The sequence below is a fragment of the Petaurus breviceps genome, unplaced genomic scaffold (genome assembly GCF_028583685.1).
Source record: "Petaurus breviceps papuanus isolate PSGF00001 unplaced genomic scaffold, PetGlider_PUasm1.0 90977, whole genome shotgun sequence".
Lineage (NCBI taxonomy): Eukaryota > Metazoa > Chordata > Mammalia > Diprotodontia > Petauridae > Petaurus > Petaurus breviceps.
The window spans coordinates 54,861,755-54,881,570 of record NW_027187391.1 but is presented as its reverse complement, the minus strand read 5'-3'; the positions used below and the strand labels follow the sequence as shown (position 1 = coordinate 54,881,570).

Below are 19,816 nucleotides of genomic sequence, written 5' to 3'. Positions count from 1 at the left end.
GGCCTGAAGAGGAGGACCCTTAAAGTTCCTTCCAGCTCTAATTCCTCTCTTTCCTGAGAATTCACACTGTTCTTTGTTCACACCTCTCTATAATGATCTGCCATATTCCTGTGATAAATGTATTGTGGTATTATTATTATTATTATTTGTACATGCTCTCAGAACTCTAAGCAAACACCCATTAGATCATAGTAGGTCAGGAACTGTGTTTTATTATTCCTTAGAGACAAGATGATAGAGTGAGGAAAGAATTTGGCTTGGAATTTCTGTCCCAACTTGTATTTCTGTCCCAACTCTGACACTTTCTAGGTGTATACTTGCTATTTGCATTATATTTGAAAAATATTTTGTAAAACCTAAAGACCTATATAGGAGCTATTCCTACCTTCTCACACTACTATACCATCTCTCTTCTTTCTTGTCTTGTCAAACTTCTAGAAAAAGGGAGTCATATTAATTCCATTCACTTCCTCATCATTCAATCCGTTCTATCAATTACTCATATTCTATTGAAACTCTTCTCAAAGGTCAGCACCGACTTCAGTCACCAATGCCCCTAGTCTTTTTTTTTTTTTAAAGCAATTGGGGTTAAGTAACTTGCTCAAGGTTACACAGCCAGTTATTTCTGGGTATGGTGCTAAGTATCTGAGCCTGAATTCAATCCCAGGTTATCCCAACTCTGGGGCTGGTGCTCTTACTTGCTGTGCTACCTGGCCGCCCCTCCTAGTCTTTCTCTGTAACATCACACACTATTGAATAGCTCCTTCCTTTTGAATATTCTCTCCTTAAAAAGGATTCTGACACTGAAAATCACTTGATTCTCTTCCTACTTTTCTAGTCATATTCAAAATGGCACTCAAAAAGTAAGTTTCAACCTTCAAATCTCTGTGTCTGGGAGATGTTTCCTGCTTTCCTTAAATGCCGTTAAGTTCTTTTCAAAGATCTCTCCTTCTCTTGCTTTAGCTAAATCTAAAAGACATTCAAGGCTCATCATTAGAAGGAAATGAAGAACTCAGAAAGGCACAATTACAAACCACTAAACAATAGTTTTTGGAATGCCCTTCTCCATAGATTTAAGGCAAACTCTCAGTGTCTGTAGAATAGTCATCAAAAGGTTTGGAAAGTCAAAAAGAAGGTGAAACTTTGTACCAAGATACTAGTAAGTACTTTTAGAAAGATATTGCATAGCCAGAAGATCTTTTTCTATATAGTAAAAGGATGGTGTGATTACATCTTGTCAGCAGGAGATTACAACTGTAGTTTGCTGTTTTTTCTTTTTTTCAGACCTTCTAGAAAGGCAGCATGACATAGCAAAAAGAGGATGGGTAGTTAGAGAACTTAGGTTTGAATAAATAATTAACTAAATTAATTAGTTACTCCCTGTGAGTTTAGGAACAAACCATTCCTCCTCTCTAGGCTTTTGTTATTTCTCCTTATTTCTGCTATGGATGCTCCTTTTCTCCCAGCAACCCAGGCAAGAAATTCCAAAAATAACTTTTCTCCTTCCTGAGCCACCCTCATTCAAGTAGTCATCAAGTGTATGGAGTGCTCAGGAGGACTAGCACCTCTGGTGTAAGTGCTTCAGAGACCATGAGGGGGCGCTTATCATCTTTGGTGTATACCTGATTCACTTAACTGTCACCTGTGACTCCAGGAAGCTGTGGCATGCACAGCAGTGACGCCATGGTAAACCATCTTGGAATAAGGACTTCACTAAACCAGCTGAGAGTAACCAACAGGCCTCAAATCTGTTGTCGAGTTAGGGGGATGTCTATCCCAAGTATGTGAAGACTTTCCCTGACAGAGTGGGCGGATAAGAACAATTTGCTCCAGCCGCTAAGAAGACAACTGAAGCAGGCACTATGGAGTGCTTAGAGCATGACCAGGCATTGAAGATGCCAAGGTCATCCACTGTACTCCAGGTGTAATGGCAACCACACTGGCATACCCAGGACAGCTGCTAGCCCAGCTTCTTAGATCTGCTTTACTAGGAAAGATAACCTTGTAAGGAATCAAAAATCTTTTCCAATTACATTCACTAGTTCAGGGGAAAAGTCTGCAAACAGAGAAAATACAAGCAGAGAAATAAAGACCAACAGATAGGACTCTGACTGCCTGAATCAACTTTACATACTTTACATACATCCTGGTTGGAGAGAGACCTTTACATCTGAACAGTCAGGGAGCCCTGAACATACCTCAACCAGGGAATCACAAGATCCTTCTCATAAACTGTAACGGTAATGAAATTTAAAGATCCTGGGGTGGCCAGGTAGCACAGCAAGAAAGAGCAGGTAAGAGCACCGGCCCCAGTGTCGGGATGACCTGGGGATTGAATCCGGGCTCAGATACTTAGAACCACACCCAGAAATACCTGGTTGTGTAACCTTGAGCAAGTTATTTAACCCCAATTGCTTAAAAAAAATTTAAAGATCCTTTTGTATTGGAAAGCTAAGAGGTACTTAGCACCTAGTGCAAATTAAGCCTGTGTTAAAGAAACAGAAGGTATGAACCCCCGTTGCTGACATGACAGGAAGGGGCTGAAAAGGGAGGAGCAATACTGCATATAAGGAAAATCCCCAGAGAGGAAGAGTCAGAGCTCCTTGGGATATAAGCTTCCTGGAGGCGGAAGCAGCTGCTGCCAAGGAGGCTGAAGAGGAAAGACCCAGGCTGGAGAGAATGATTTTGATTTTTGGAACCTGGGTGAAGTGATTTTGATTCTGGGAACCAGCTGGAACTTCTGCTGGGGAGCTACCATTGGCTGAAGACTGAGGAAGCATGACTGGGATACTGGTACTTTTCATGAACCTGTTTGTGGCTTTGTTAAGCCTTGACTTCCTGGAAACAGAGACTGTGAGTTTCAGCATGGAACAGGAACAGCACAGAGAGCTGGATAAGGAACTGGGAGCTGTCTGCCTTTGAATCCAGGTGACAGTTTGGTGAATCCAGGTAGGAGCTGGGACCATGGAAGGGGATCCAGGGAATCTGAGAGACTACCCTGAGTCAAGCTGAAAGAAGACTTTACTTGGATACTGTGTACTGACTGAGAAGATTGTAACTTTGTGACTGAGGGGTGGATGGCCTGTGTATTTAACACTACCCCTTAAGAGAGTGCTGTGTAGTGACTGATATTGTAACTTAGTGTGCCCCATGAGTGAAGAACTTTGACTATTGTATTTTATGACCCTTAAGGAGGCCTCCTTAAGGATGATTGAGTGATTGAGTTGATTGAATGGTTGGTTGACTAAATGATTATACTTTGTTCAAAACTGTGTGACCACTGTGGTGAAAACTATGTGGCCATTCTCTGTGACAAGTTGTTGTAAATGCTGTATTTTGATTATCTGTGATAAGTTGTAACATTGTGAATGCTGTACCTCGATTAACTGTGAATGTTTTGCTCTGATTTGTTATTGAATAGAATGTTCACTATACTATGTAATCAGAACCTTAAAAGCTGTTCACAGTAACATTATTCTGGAAAGCTGCTCCTGCTTTGCTTTACATAAGGGAGTCCCCAAAGCAAAATACTAACTGAGAGTATATATACACTTCTCTGAGCCAGAAGACATCACAACCCTCATGACTCAATGCCTAATTAGAAATTAGCAAAAGGTGTGAAAGCCTTCCTACAAGTAAGGTTACCTTAAGGGGCTCCACATGAGGTCTATTAAAGGGTGGGGAAGACCTTAAAACCTATTAACATTACACTAGGCCATTGCCAATTGTCTTGACCTTTTGCCTGTCACTGGACTTCAATGATTCAGGAAGAGAGAATGAGCTGATGACTTTGTGCAACTCTACCGCACTTAAATCCACTTCAAAAACAAGTCAAGATAGCATCTATAATGTGACTGACCCTCTTCAAAAATGAAGGATAAACAACTTCCACAATATCTCCCCCCATTCATTCCCTTCCTTCCATTCCCATCTTCATCACCCTAGTTCAGGTGCTCAATTCTCTCCTTTGTAGTCAATGATGATGATCCCAAAATGACTGACACTCTAGTAGTGCTTTAAAATTTGCAAAACACTGCTTCATACTTCACCTCACTTGATCCTGAAAACAGCCCTCTGAGGTAAAGGCTACATGTGTTATTTTCCACATTTCACAGATGAATAAACTGAGACTCACAAAATGATTTTTGCAGGCCTGCATAGATAACAAATATATAGGGCAAAATTTCAATCCAGGCCTTCCTAACTTCAAACAGAACTATCTATTAGATATCCCATGCAGAAACAATATGCTTAGTAGACAATGTAATCATGTCATTAAGCTTCCCATAAGCCTTTGGGGGCTACCAACTGCCCACTAAAGTGCAAAGTCCTAACTTGCAAAAGAAAAAAAAAGCACTCCACAATCTGGGTTATGCCTACATTTCCAGCCTTGCATCCTACTTTGCCCCTTCACACATCCTATGTAATATGCTCACCAGACTCCTATTTCCTAACCATATATTCAGCTTTTCTACTTCTATTATTTTATACATGCCCTAGAATACACTACATCTATGTCTACCCATATTTCAAATACTATCTGGCCATTTTTCAACATGGTTTTCTCTTTTCCAGTCAAAAGTGATACCTCCCTTCTATGAACTCTTCAAGCACCTTGCTTATGTCTCTTTATGCACTAAAACAAATCTACTTTGTATTATATGTATATATGTTTTCCTTCCCCTCTCAATTATAATCCATGTCTAGAATAAGATCATGTCTTATTAAGCTTCAGACTCCTTTAGTGCCTCCAATAGTAACAACAATAAACAATACACAATACACAAAAAACAATAAACAAAAATACTTGCCAGGTGAATTAATCAAGCAAATGGGAATCTCATCCATTTGTTCAAAACTTATTTATTTAGGTTATTTAACACAGCACTTTGCTTCAGTTTCATGAAAGATATTGCAAAGCATAGTCACTGCTCTCAAGAAGTCTATATTCTGGCAAGAAAAAGGCATATTAAAACACAAACAATATAATAAATAATATAAACTATGTTACAACGTGGAATGTGATCTTATTAATAAGAAGTAAGTAGTAGTCAAGGCAATCAGTGCTTTGGATTCAGAGAAGGAGAAGATAACTAGTCAAGTAAAACTTCATGGAGGAGTAGATAATGAGCTGGGACTCAAAGGATGAATAGAATTTAGGCAGATAATGACAAAAGAAGAAACAGCATGAACAAGAACTGAGGAAAGTGTGCATGCTACATTCTGGGTTTAACGAGTGATAAGTCTGACTGAAGTGAATAGAAGGTTGGTGTAGAAGTAACAGGAGGAAAATACGGTTTGAAAAATAAGTGGAAATCAGATTGTAGAGAGTTTGGTGTGCCAGGTCACAAAGTTGTAGTCTATGGGCAAAGGGAGGCCATTTAAATTTTTAATCAGGGAAATAACATGATGAGATTGGTTATTAAAGAATACTCATTAGGCAGAATGAAGAAAGAGGAGACATTAAAAGCAAGGAAATCTATTAAAAAAAAAAAACATTGCAGTAACCTAGGAGTGAGATGAAGGTCTGAACTAGAGTAGGGATTTTTAAATAGGGATGTATGTAAGATACATTATGAAGGAAGTGTATACAGGTCTTGACCTTAATAAAATATTCTAGGGCCACTTAGCATTAAAAAAAAACCTATATTTTAGTAAAAAAAAATTTTTAAAGGCCAAGAAGTGATTGAGGGGTCCATTTTCTTTATCGATTTCTAAGTATGCAATATAAATGATAGTATGATCATGGTATAATGGGAGTCATCAGGAGAGCACCCCTGATCTGCTGGACTAGAACATGGCCCTTAATTGTCTGAGCATATGACCTGACCCACTACTTTTGAAACCACCAACTTCTGGGTGGTCTCTATGGGGTCATGTGTTGAAAAGGATGGCCATTGAGCAGTAAGAGCTGCCTTCTTGGTAAGCTCTAAAGGAAAAGACAACTTCCAGTTTTGCTCTCTTCTCTTCTGGATGTGTGCCTTTGGAGCACTTTAAGTTTTGCAAAGTTCTTTACATACATTATCTCAGTGGATAGACAAGAAGTCCCTCCACCACAGAACTTAGCAGAGTGTTATTAATTCAATTCAACAAATATTTATTAAGCAACTACTATGTGGTATTATACTTCCCTAAAAGGAAAGCTTTAATGTCTTATCATGTATTACTAATTGGCTATGGATGCCTGAAAGCCATGCCAGTGAACTGCAAACTCTAATGATAATTATCGGTATTTACTCAGTATCTTTGCCAAACACCTCACCTACATTATCCCATTCGATTCACTGAACAACCCTAGGAGGGAACATAACAATGGATAAGGAAACTGAGGCTCAGAGAGATTAAACAAATTTCCTACAGTAGTGCAGCTACTAAGAATCTCTCATAGGACATGAACAAGGAAAATATAGAATATACACTTCAGTGGTTTGTGTAGACAAGTACTCTCTACATGTAGTAGACTTGTATGATATCATTTTTACACTCAATATGCTGTTTTGTCCCCTTTGATTCAACAAACATTTAAGTCCCTACAAGGTGAAAGGCACAGAGAGATACTGGCGCTAAATAATGAGGGAAGGGGGTGATGAAAGACAAAAACAAAACAGCCCCATCCCTCTAGGAACTTCCATTCTATTCAAGCTTCTAGTAAAAAACTATTCACCAAGTTGCTTTTTTCTGCTCCCAGGGTAACTATCCTAGCATTCTGCAACAACAGGTACTCTATAAATCCATTCATTCATTTTTTTCTCCCTCAAAAACAATTTCTTGATTATCAAGCACATGCGAGGTAATTTATGCTCCTATATACTGGGAAAGAGCGTGATTACTGGACACAAATTGACTACAAAACAAAGTAGCAGTACGGTATTAGCTACATGGCAAAGGAAATCTTGCTTCTGGATAATAGACAATCAGAGATTAACTTTATGGCAAAAGCAGAATTTGAGCTGGGTGCTCGAGGATGACGAGGATTTTATTCTGCATGGATGGTGGGCAAAACTTGATAGGTGGAAAGAAAGAATGGGATTAACCAAGATTTGCTGGCACTTAAGTACCTGACATACTTAAAGAACAATCTGATTTGTCTGAAATATTGGATTCACAGAGGGAAGTGGGGTGAGATGAGGTTGGGAGCTAGGTAATGAAATATTTTAAATGTCAGGCTAAGGAATGGTTTTGCCCAATGAGAAACCATTAAGTCCTTAAGCAGGAGTGTTACAGGTTAAAAGCAGTGCATTGGAGTACTAATCTGGTGGTGGCATGCGGGTAGTGTAAAGAACTAAATATGTGTAAAGACACATTATTACCTACTGTTTTCTCAGTCACTTGATCACTTTTGTCTCACCATTCATTTTATTTGTTTATTCATGAAGTATTTATTAAGTGCTAACGTATGCTTGGTTCTGTTCTAGGCACCACAGGGAATATCAGGAGTTTACAATCTAGTTAAGATTATGATAAAAAGGGGAAATCAATAACCAGGATGAATTTAAGCATATCTTCAAAATACTTCAGAAACAGGAATTAAAATGTCTCAGACTTCATATTATGGAAGTTCTGATTATTATGTATTTGAGCATAATAATTAGATTATAAATTACTCTGTAGCCTACAGATAAATAGTACCTATGGCAAATTAAAATGACCATATTCACTCCCTCTCATACATAAAAATAGTAATTGCCATTATCAATAACATATTTACAAGACACTTAAAGGTTTACAGTATGGCTTCCTCACAACATTCCTATGAGGCAGGTAATATTTTATTAGCCCCATTTTACAAATGGAGAGATTGAGACTGAGAGAGTCCAACTGACTTGCTCAAAGTCACAGGACTCAAATCCCAGTTTCCCTAATTTAAGATTTGGTCTTCTCTCCATTGAGCTATTCAACAATAAGAACACCATTCAAGAAAATTTACAAGTAATTTCTAGACTAAGTAGTCATATTGTACACATGTGCACAAACCCACATTTACTATGCATATTTTCTTCCTCCTTACTTATAACTACTTCTCTTCTACTCATCCTCATGCCCTCAAGAAGCTTATATTCTCTCTGGGGAAACATATGCACATATGTAGATATGTAAAATATATATAATCTAAGAAATGGCAAGTTAAATCTATGATGTCAGTCAAAAACACTAATATTTTGAATTAGATGGGACTAGAACAAAGTTCCATGCATTTAATATTTCTGAATCAGGAGAACTCTGAATGATGTCCAGATAATGGAATGTACTATCTCTATAAATACAAACTTAATGACAGAATAATTCAGCTGAAGTGGAGTTGGGTTAGTGAAACTCAGTAGATCTGAGCAGAATTGTTGAAAATTATCTCTAATGTTGCTTAGAAGAATTTTTCCAAGACCATTCAAAACAAGAGCTTTCTTTTTTGACTTCTCTTGCCCATGGTGTTACACAGAGGTGGAAAGTTGATTGAGCCATTCATTAAAGTGACCATAATGTAATCAAGTCTGAACTCATTCCCAAGGGGATCATTACACCAATATGGGGGATGAAGGGCTGGCCCATTATTTACTTCCACTACACTTATACACAAATAACCTGGGTAGGACCACAGAGATATGCTACTTGGCGGTCATATACATGCTAATAAGCATGTCTGACAAAAAAAATTAAAAGCTATGTTGTGGGCCACACAGAGAGAATAAAACACGTGTCTGACCCTTCCTCTCCCATCTGTGTGTGTTCTGATTTTATGGCCCTTGACCTCTTGTCTCTGGGGGTATTAGCACAGGGTACAGGTCTTCTGCACACACAGAGTAGGGCCTTTTTCACATGCCTCAAGGTTTTTCCAGCAATTAAAAGAGGCCATTTTTTTTAATACTTTCTCCCTTTGCTATTTTGATTAGATCTTTTTGGCCAAATCATTCATAAAAGTAAATTCTGGGATCATTTTTGAGCTCTTTGGTCATGCCCAGTGTAGTATTACATGCTTAAGATATACATGTTGGCTTTTGTCCCATTATAGTTTTAAACTCTGCATGTATGTATATTTGTACCCATGTGTGTTCCCTAGGTTTCTGGTGAATAAGGCTATATTTGTATCTTCTTTCCTCACTGGGACAGGGTCCTAGTTTTAAAATCTGTAGTGCTTATGTGGAGAACTAAGGAAAACTGATCCCTACCAAAGGTAGAATTTCATTTTTCCCACTTGAAACTTCTTACAATGCCCTTGGGACCTAGAGAGGATCTTTTTCAAAATCAAATATTTCATTCCCTGGTAATAAAATGGGGAAAGGGGAAGCTTTTGGATCCAGTTCAGTATCTGAGGGTTTGTTTCACCTCTTGGAGTCCCTTAAAAGTTACCACTGGGGGTCAGCTAGGTGGTGCATTGAATAGAGCACCAGCCCTGGAGTCAAGAGTATCTGAGTTCAAATTTGGCCTCAGACACTTAACACAAAACTTAACACAAAACTCAGACACTTAACACAAAACATTGGGCAAGTCACTTAACCCCAATTGCCCTGCCTTCTCTCCTCCGAAAAAAAAATTTAAAAAAACATAAAAAAGGTCACCATTTGGATCTCAGCATGTAGGGAACGACCAATGACATTAGACCCTCCACATGCCTTTGAAATTGACACCATAGTTCTAGAAGCAGAGAAATCACTTGCTTAAAATCTACCAAACCTCAGATTTCACATAGGAAAATTATTTGTCAATTTATCCCAAGTATGTGAAATTAAATTATCACACCAGCAAATTGTGTTTTGGTTTTTAAAGAGTGGAATGTAAACATTTTAGTTTAACTATAATAAACGTTTTCTGAACAACAACAAAAATGCTGCGTTGTAGTTTCTGCTTCCTCAGAGAACTAGTAGAAATTTCTGGTCATCCCTAAAAAGACAAGATCTTAAAATATTTACGGAAAGGCCTGAAGACAAAGAATTTATATTCATAGAATCTGCATGCTTTTTTAGAGCCACAGGATTTCCACCATAGAACTTAAGAATTGTAGAAGTGCGGCAACTTTCCAAATGCCCCAGGCCCCTAGGGCCTTCTCTTCTGACATTACCTTCCATTTACTCACCTAGTTACTTTCATGTTGTCTTGAACTATTCTTACCTTTCTTTGTATCCTAAGAGTTCATTCAGCACACTGCCTGGAACACAGTAGGTGCTTACCAAATGCTTGTTAATTGAAACAGACTGGCTCTGGAGTCAAAGGACTGACATTCACATCCTGCCTCCGATACTCACTACCTGTGTGATCACAGACAAATCCCTTAACCTCCCTGGCTTCAATTACCTCCTTTTCATTTATGAGAGATTTTTACAAATAGACTCTAAATGCCATTATAGCTCTAGATCTGTGATCCTAGGGATCCTAAGATCCTTCCACTCAGAATTTTCAATGCAAATCATTCCCTGTTTCCCCAGAGATAATGAACACAGAAACAACTGAGTATGGATTCTCACAAAGGGTATTGTATTATTCGTTTTTGTTTTTAGTTATGGCAGTGTGGTTAAAAATTCAATACCACCAATGGTATTAAATGAGTGGCCTTCCTTACACACAAGCACTCTCATATCCAATCAGTTTCCAAGTTGTTGATTTCACTGTCACAAGATCCCTTACAGTATTCACAGTTTTTTCCACTCATATGGACACCACCTTAGTTAAGGCTTCCATGACTGTTCAACCACACTACTTTAACAGACCTCTAACTAGTCTCCTTATTCCAATCAATTCTCCATGTAACTGCTGATTTAATATTCCTAAAGTATAGTTTAACTATTTCACTTCCTTACTCAAAAAATTTTAGTCACTTCTTATAGCCCCTAGGATCAGGACTTCCTCCCAATCTTATTCCCACCTACACTTGGAAATATTTCATATTATTCTCTTTGAAATACTCTACTTTTTGTTAAGGGGAAGCCAGGTGGTACAGTGGATCAAGTGAGAGGTCTGAAGTCAAGAAGATTTCCTGAGTTCAAATCTGGCCTCAGATACTTACCAGCTGTATGATCCTGTGCAAGTCACTTAATCCTATTTGCCTCAGTTTCTTTATCTATAAAATGAGCTGAAGAAAGCAAACCACTCCAGTATCTAAGAAACCTCCAAATGGGGTCACTAAGAATAAGACATGACTGAACAATAAATCTTTTTTCTTAAATTGGCCTACTAGTGGTTTATCCCCCAACGTAATATTCCATCCCTATTCACTGCTGTTGTTTTTTTTAATAATCCCTAGCTTTCTTTGATGAAAAGTGCAGGTACTGCCTCCTAAGTGAAAAATTTTCTGGTCCTCTTAGTTTTAGCTCTCTCTTCTAAAGTTACCTTGAATTTATGTCAATGTATAAAATATTATTTAAAAGATCATATATTATATAATATAAAATTATATATAAAATAATATAACACAATATAAAAAACATTTATATATTATATAAAAATTATTAAAAAATTATTAGAAAACATTATAAAAAGTAAATCTGCACCTTCCCAGTACATTGTAAGCTCCCTGGTGGCAAGGACTGTGTGGTTGCTATTTATTCTATCCCTGGATACCCAGCACCTAGCAAACTACATTGAGTAGGTACTTCAGAAACACATTTTGAATTGTTAAACTAAATTAACTATACAGAATATTTCTTTCTTTGTCTGGTTCTCAAATATGTTTGTTCTTTCCATTCCTACTCTTGTTACCTTAATTCAGTCCCTCAGCACCTTGCAAGTAGACTACTACAATGTTTTGGTCTCGCTACATTTCCTTCCCCCTCCAATCCATCCTGCATACCTCTACCAGATGAATCTCAATAAAATCCACTTTCACCAGGACACACTTGAAAAATTTTTGAGTACCCCAAAGTCTACATAATAAGGTCCAGACTCCTTAGTTTGGCATTCAAAGACCTCCACAATCTGATCTCCATCTTTTTGCCTTCTCAACCTAATCTCCTAAACCTTCTCAACATGAATTCTCTATCGCAATTATATCTTCCTATATTTGTTCACACCACACACTCATTCACACACACATACACACACACACACACACATTTCCTCTCCTTGATGCCTACCCAAAACTTGCTTCCAAATACTGCTTTTCCATAAAGACTCCCTTGGCCACCAAATGGTTTCTCATTCCTCTAAACTAGTATACTACATACTGTCTGTCATATTCATTCATGTGATACTCATTCTGTCTTAACAACTTGATATTGTTTGTTGTCTAACTTTTCATGTGTATGTATCTTATTTCCCCAAGTAAAATGTAAGCTCTTTGAAGGAAGGAACCAAATGATATACTTCTTATATCTCATAGAACTCAAAAAATGTACATTTTCATTGGGTTACCAAATAAATATTTGTTGATTACTATGAAAGCAAATATTAAGAAAGGTTCTAAGTAGAGATTGCATCCACTATTAGAATGACAACTCCTTAAGGGTAGGGATTGTTTCATTTTTGTTTTTGTATCTTCAGTGTCAAGCACAGGGAGTGGCACACAGTAGCTGCTTGATAAATGACTACTGATTTATATAACATACTCAGTACTGAGAACTACTTTGAGGCAGATGAGGCTCTTGGACCAAACAAGAATATTCTAGAAAAATTAAATGAGTATTTTTCCCCACAGAAAAGTCTATTGGCATATATAAAAGAAGTTGAGGCCTTTGAATATTAATCCCAACATTATGAACTATATATGTATATGTGTCTTTGTCTGTCTCAGTCATTTTCCCTACAGTAATGGCATGGGACTTGCCTAGAGCCATGTTTATGCCACAGTCTACAGAACTAACTGATGACCTAAACCTGAAGGAGAGCTTTGCTTAGACACATAACAGCTAAATTACCCAATTCACTTTTATGAAACACTGAAAATATACCATACTATAAAAATTCAAAGTGTACAGGTGTTCACCAGAGAAGAAGATTAACCAGATTTCACTGTGTAGTAGTCCCAAAAGAGTACAAAAGAATGCAAAATCTTGAGATCTTGAGCACTCCATTTATCATATGAACAAGGCAGCATTAATCTGAGATGCATAAAACTGAATTCTTAAGAAAACCATAAAATAGAATCTCAGTGATACAACTAGATTAGGAATCAGGATCCTAAATTCTGGTCCTGAATTTGTAATTAATATATATACATGCATATATATATATATATACGTGTATGTATACATATGTGTATATGTATACATATACGTATATATGTATATGTATACATATACGTGTCTGTATGTATATGTATACATATACATATATACTCATACACACATACACCAATGTACAAACCTCTCTTTACCCTAGTTTTTCTTGATTTTTTTTGCCACATAATAAGGCCCATATATGATTTAAGTAAAGGGGGATTAAGTAAAGGCAAAGGTATCTGAGAGCAGAACAGATTCTCCGAAATTATGATAGGAAGAGCAAAGATCATTGAGAGAAGCTAAGAAAATTCCGTTAAAATCTTTATCTTAGCCATACAGAATGTCATCTATAGTTATTTTAATTAAAATACAAATTGCAATGCTTTCAGTACTCAAAATTGACCAGCATATACTGGCCAACATCATTCTGAGGTCAACAAGAAATTGACCTTCTTTTCTTTATCACTGAGAGCCTTTGCAGAAACAAGGTCTTCCCAAGGAAAATTTAAACCTCCCTAATATAACCAGTGCTTACAGTAAACAAAAATCAGATAACAGGCCCACATAGGCATAAAGATTTTCTAATTCCTGAACCCACTGATATTTTTATTTCAAAGGTACCCAGAAGTGACAAGTTGAGGAAAGGGAAAGCTCATAAACCCAGTTGTGCTCTGTGTTGTATAAAGTTACTCCATTTGTTAGAACTTCAGAGACCATCTCTTAGCGTTTGCTGCTCAAGGGAGCTATTGGAAAGGAGAGATGATTCTTGGAAGAAAAAATGAAAAAATTGAGAGGGTCACAGGGTATTGGGTATTTGAAGTTGAGAATCCTGAGTTCTCCAGTGAATTCTTCAGACAAGAGAAGATATTCCTTTGCTCTGGTATATTCTGCCAAAGTCTAGACCCTGTGTACCAGAAAAGAATCATGACATTCATTTCTTAGCATTCCTGTTACTATCTTTTGGTATTTCTATAGTACCTCCTCTGGGTCTCTATCCACACCCTTGACAAAGATGAGTGAGTCCGGAGCTACTTTTTTGATCATTCCTGCCATCTGGAATAGCCTTTCTGCTTCTTTCTTCCTCATGAACAGCCCATCTGTTTCTAAACTGCACCGGGAATCACATCCTTGATCCTTTGCCTAAGTCTCTTACTTTGCTCTCCCTTCAATTCTTGGTCATAGGATTAGAATTTTCTGTTCCAAACTCCTGGCCTTCCTATATCTTGGCTGCTTCTTTAAAATACTTTAGTATAAAATGTCTTAGAAAAGATACTTAGCCAAAAAGCTGGAATGTGCTATTCTCCATGTTAGACTTAGTACACTGAAAGAAACGCAAGTAAAACAAACAAACAAAAGGCAATAAAGGCATCCTCGGAAATTTTTTTTCTTCTAGCTGAAAAGTGGGAAAGTCCTCTGGCTTAAAGAGAAAACAGGTTATTTTTTTTTAAGTCATCAGTGGGAAAAAAACTTTTAGACATATGAAAATTTCAACTGTGTTAAAGCTGGATGATTCATTCCAATTAATTCCATGGTTTCCTCAAATATGAAATCAAGCCAAATCAACTGAAAAGAAAAATAGCTACAGCAGCCTTTATACATACCTGAGGGTATGGAGATGTCCTGGATTTTGATTTTGTGTTTGAGAGGCGGGGCTTGTTGCCCTTCCGGTTGTCAGTTATGGTGGGTGTGGTGTTGGTATAGGAGAAGGATGGTTTGGTGGCTGTGATCTGATCCAATGAGAGCTGCAGTCCTTTATATTCTGTGTCTCTGCAAGGAATACAAAAGGTAGAGACTTTAAATATCCCACAAATATATTGAATTTGTGAGTTTTCTTATTAGAAATAAAAATCTCTCTTTGAAATAGGTGGGAATTTTTTTTAAGTATTTGAAAAGATGAGAGAAAAAACAGGTAGTGTTTTCAAACTCCTCACATTTTCTAATCACAAGAAAGACATGAAAATTCAACCAACAAATTTAGACTTCACCATCATACTTATCACAGAATAACTATAGTACTTGATTAATGTAATCCACCCATATTGATTGATAATTGGTGAATTATGAAATATTATAAAATAATTTGTATTGTTTTATTATCTTCTCAAGTACAAAATAATAAAACAAATTCTACTGGTCCCTTCTGCAATGTAGCTATTTGATGAGTAACAATTAAATAATGTACTTTGGGACTTTAGTGAAACCATACAAGAAATGGATGTCCCCCACAACATCAGTTCCCAGAATATCAATTTCCAAGCACTGCACTGTAGCACTATTTCAGAATATTACAATAATCATATATGACACTGTTGTCTTATTCACTAACTCAGGATAAGTGAAGAATCCTCCTAAATGAAATAAAAATTTGGAAAACAGGAAAATAGGTATTAATAACTCATTAGATTATAAGATTCATCAAGACAGAAGCCATGTCTTTTTAAAACTTTATATGTACTCTGGGCTAGGTAAGTATTTAGTAAATGTTTGTTGAATCAAGATTTGTATAAAACTACAGATTCTACTTACTCCAGATTTCTTAAGCCAGGTATTTAATATGCCATTTGCAATTTAACCCCTACCTATCTTTCCAATTTTATTTCCTGCTATACTTTTCTTTGGGTCAAATTGTGTTCTCTGAAAGCACTTTGCACTCTCCAAGCCTTTACTCACACAATTTTTCCTTCATCACTTTTACCCTTCATCATTTTATGGCCCTACCTGGTGAGAAGCCCTTCCTCCCTATCTCATTTCCATCAAAAAGCTATATATCCCTCAGGGCCCAAATAAAATCTGATACCTCTGAGAAATCTTCCCTGACTAGCTGGCATTTAATCTTTGTACCTGGTTTTCATGTATATACAAACTGATATAAACTCCTGGAGAGCAGACACTGTGTCTCATACATCTTTGCATTTCCTACATATAGTGGTATAGAACCTAGCATATAGCAAATGCTAATAAATATCTGCTGATTACTATTTCCTGTAACTCTGTGGTTAAAGCAGAAAATTGGAGGAATCAAAAAGACTTTCAAATTTGAGTTAGTTTTCCCAACAGTGCATCTGCTAACCAAATGGTCCCTCCTTATGAGAAAAGACTTTTGGACAGATCCAAAAAGTCCTATAAATTACCCAGTCACCCCCCTGTCCTTTGATTAGCCATTGTGCAAGCAGGGCAAATGAAGGTCTTGTCTATTGACCAAGAGAGCTCACACTCAGGTAGCCAGTCAATCAGCTTAGAATCTGCCACAATTTGAAATCTCATCAATAAAACAATGAAAATTCAGAGGACAAAGTAACCTGGATTCTCCTTTACTGGTTAGGCAACCAAGAACATAGCTGTTGTCTCCTGTTTCTAATGTAATTTTCCTTGTGAAATTTTTTTTATTAAAACACAGAGATATTCACTTTTAAAGAGGGTACTACTGTGTATTACCATGCTTCTTCTGATTGAATTTTTACTCAAGAGCAAAGATCCAAATTGAATGTGCTTCGATAGGGAGAGGAAAAGGGTTGTTTTACGGTGAAGATTATGAGCTCCCCAAAATGACTGTGACTAACTCTGAAATGACTGCTAAATCTATATTATAGCTCAGTCACTATGAGGCTAGAGGCAATGAAGGTAAACAAAAATTAATTTCTCACTTTTACCCTTTCAAGTAATAATTAGCATTTATATAATGCTTAAAGGTTTGCAAAGTCCTTTACAAAAATTATCTCATTATATTTTTATAAAAACCCTAGGACCATTTTACAGATGGGGAAAATAAGATAGGGAGAGGTGAAATGATTTACCCAGGGTATCCTGCTAGTAAGGGACCTGAACTTAGATACTCCTGACCCTGGACCCAGCCCTCTATACACTGTATCATCTAGCTGCTTCTAAGCACAATGAATCATACTTAACAAGATAAGAAGTATCACAAGTTAGATGTGATTTTATAAGTACAGGGAATTCCTGAGTGAAGTGCTTTGCTCTACTAGAGTCAGTGGGCACCTTCTCTGCAATTTAAAATCTTAGAGAGTTGTCTCGAGCACTGAGAGGTTAAGTGATTTGCCCAGGGTCACACAGTCAGTGTGTGTCATAGTGGGAAACTTGAACTCAGGCCTTCCTGCCTTCAAAACTAGCTTTCTATTCACTTTGACACATTGATAATTAGAATATTCTAAAATCTTCCACTATTTCTGATTTTAATACAATTTAACAGGTACTTCCAGTGTCCTAACAGTATTTAAGGGAGTTTCAAGGAAACATGTTTCACCCATGTGGAAACTCCTCCTGCCCATACAAATTTCAACCTTCCTATTATTTATTAGTTGATTTTCTATGACTGAAAAACTCATCATTCTATGGCCCAACTTGGTGAAAACTCTTCTGACCTATATTAGGCTGATCCTGGTATAATCTGTTAAGTGTTTCATACTCAAAGCCTCTTCAATTTGAAAGAACATGCCAAAGCTTACACTCAGTCAGTCAATAAACATTTATTTGTTGTTGTTCAGTCATGTCCAACTCTTCATGACCCCATTTTGGCAATTTCTTGGCAGATACTAGAGCAGTTTCCCATTTCCTTCTCAAGCTCATTTTACAGATGAGGAAAATGAGGCAAACAGGATCAAATGACTTGCCCAGGGTCACATAACTAAGTGTCTGAGGTCAGATTTGAACTCAGAAAGACTTCTAAATTCCAAACCTAGGATTCTATTGATTGCACCACCTAGCTACCCCAGCCTACTATGTGCCAAGCACTGTGCTAAACATTGGGGATACAAAGAAAAACAGTCAGTACCTGACCCCAAGGAGCTCATAATCCACTGACATGCTCTTCAAAAGGCCAAGTCATGCCCATGCCATAAAGAAGCAAGACAGGGGCAGCTAGGTGACACAATGAATAGACCACTGGCCTTGGAATCAGGAGGACCTGATTCTGAGTTTAAATCTGGCCTCAGACACTTGACACACTTATTTAGCTGTGTGACCCTGAGCAAGTCACTTAACTCCAATTGCCTTGCCTTGCACCCTCCAAAAAAAAAAAAAAGCAATGGAGAACTTTAGTACTGAAGTAGTATACATTGATAAACATTTTTAAATTAATAAATGGCCAAAATATTCACAATGGTGACATATAGTAAATCTTAACAGTTGGATAAACTCATTAAATGAATGGGCTATATTATCTAATGATACAGAAATGTCTGTTTTTATAGGGATGAGGAGGTGCTTCTGTAAGGGACATTGAGTAAGGAAGGAACCTGTCAGAAGAACTAACTTCTAGTAAATCCAGCTACACAAAGCAAAGATGAGAGACTAGGAATGGGCCACTGTACTGGGAAACACCGTTCTAATCACAGCATCCTTCCATTTGTATGTTACAGGAAGAGTTTCACTACATTGCTAATGAATATATCGCTGATGCATGACCACTGCTATCACGAGGCTGTTTTCTCAAATGCTAACTTCAGAGACAAACAAGACATTTGCATGCAGGTGGAGAAGTACCACACATGCCACCAGATTGTAAAAAGAGGCATTAGTTCCAACCTCTATAATGAAAGACACTAACAGAATTCTCCAATTCTGGTTACTGTGACATATAGTATGGGAAATAGTTATGCTCTGATTCACTATATAAAGAAAATGAAAATACAGAAAAACCAAGCAAAAACTGCTGTCCCGGTATTAAAAACAAAAATAATGACATTCTCTGGGATTCTGAAGCAAGTAATCCTTCAAATCCATAGCAAAGAAATGATGTGATTTCTATATTCTAGTAAATATCAGAACTCTTTTCACTGAAGCTAACCACTTATCAATCAACAAGTAATTATTAAACACCAACTAAATGCCAGGCACTCAACAAAGAACTGGGGATATAAATACAATGAACAAAATAATCCCTACTTAGAAACAGCTTATATTCTGATGTTATGATTCTTCTGCTATTTTACTCTAATTTTCCATGGTCATCCATTTAAGTGTATCTTTTCAATATTAGGGACCAAAACATTTACAAAGGTAAGGTCTTCATTGCTAAAGCTTAAAAATATGCACACGTATAACTGATATCAAATTGCTTGCTTTCTCAAAAATAGGGGAGGAAGAAGGGAGAGAATTTTGAACTTATAACCTTAAAAACAAATGGTAAAAAAATTTCTTACATGTAATTGAGGAAAAATAAAGATTAAGTGTAAAAAAAGTGCTTTACAAAGCTAAAGAAAGAAAGAAAAATAAAGTAAGGAAGGAAGAAAAATATGCACATCAGAACAAAACAAGCAAAATACCTGTACTTCACTTTGGCAGGATTTTGCTCATTTATGTTGGAGCACTAACCTTGGAGTCATAGGACTTGAGTTCTAATGCTGACTCTACCCCTTTCTACCTGTGTTTGTGACCTTAGTCATCTCAGCAACAGTTTCCACATTCCTAAAATTAAGGGATTAAACTAGATGATTTCCGAGATTCATTTCAGCTCTAATCCATGATACTATTATTCTTTGCATAGCACGCTATCCACATGCATTGAAAAACACCAAGCTCAAAAGGTAAAGCAAGGTACCATAAGAAACTACATCTATCCTCTACTCTGAGCATTTCACTTCCTGTTAGTAGGCAGAAGGAAGGAAGGAAGGAAGGAAGGAGGGAAGGAAGGAAGGAAGGAAGGAAGGAAGGAAGGA

At 37.1% G+C, this 19,816-nt stretch overlaps 1 protein-coding gene across 1 annotated transcript in view; it reads right to left on the bottom strand.

The window, feature by feature from the left end:
• Positions 1-19,816, bottom strand: part of SIM1 (SIM bHLH transcription factor 1) — an 84,915-nt gene that overhangs the window by 21,315 nt on the left and 43,784 nt on the right. The window contains exon 10 of the mRNA XM_069077164.1: positions 14,744-14,909. Within this exon, the coding sequence (XP_068933265.1) occupies positions 14,744-14,909 (166 nt within the window). The remainder of the gene's footprint in view (positions 1-14,743; positions 14,910-19,816) is intronic.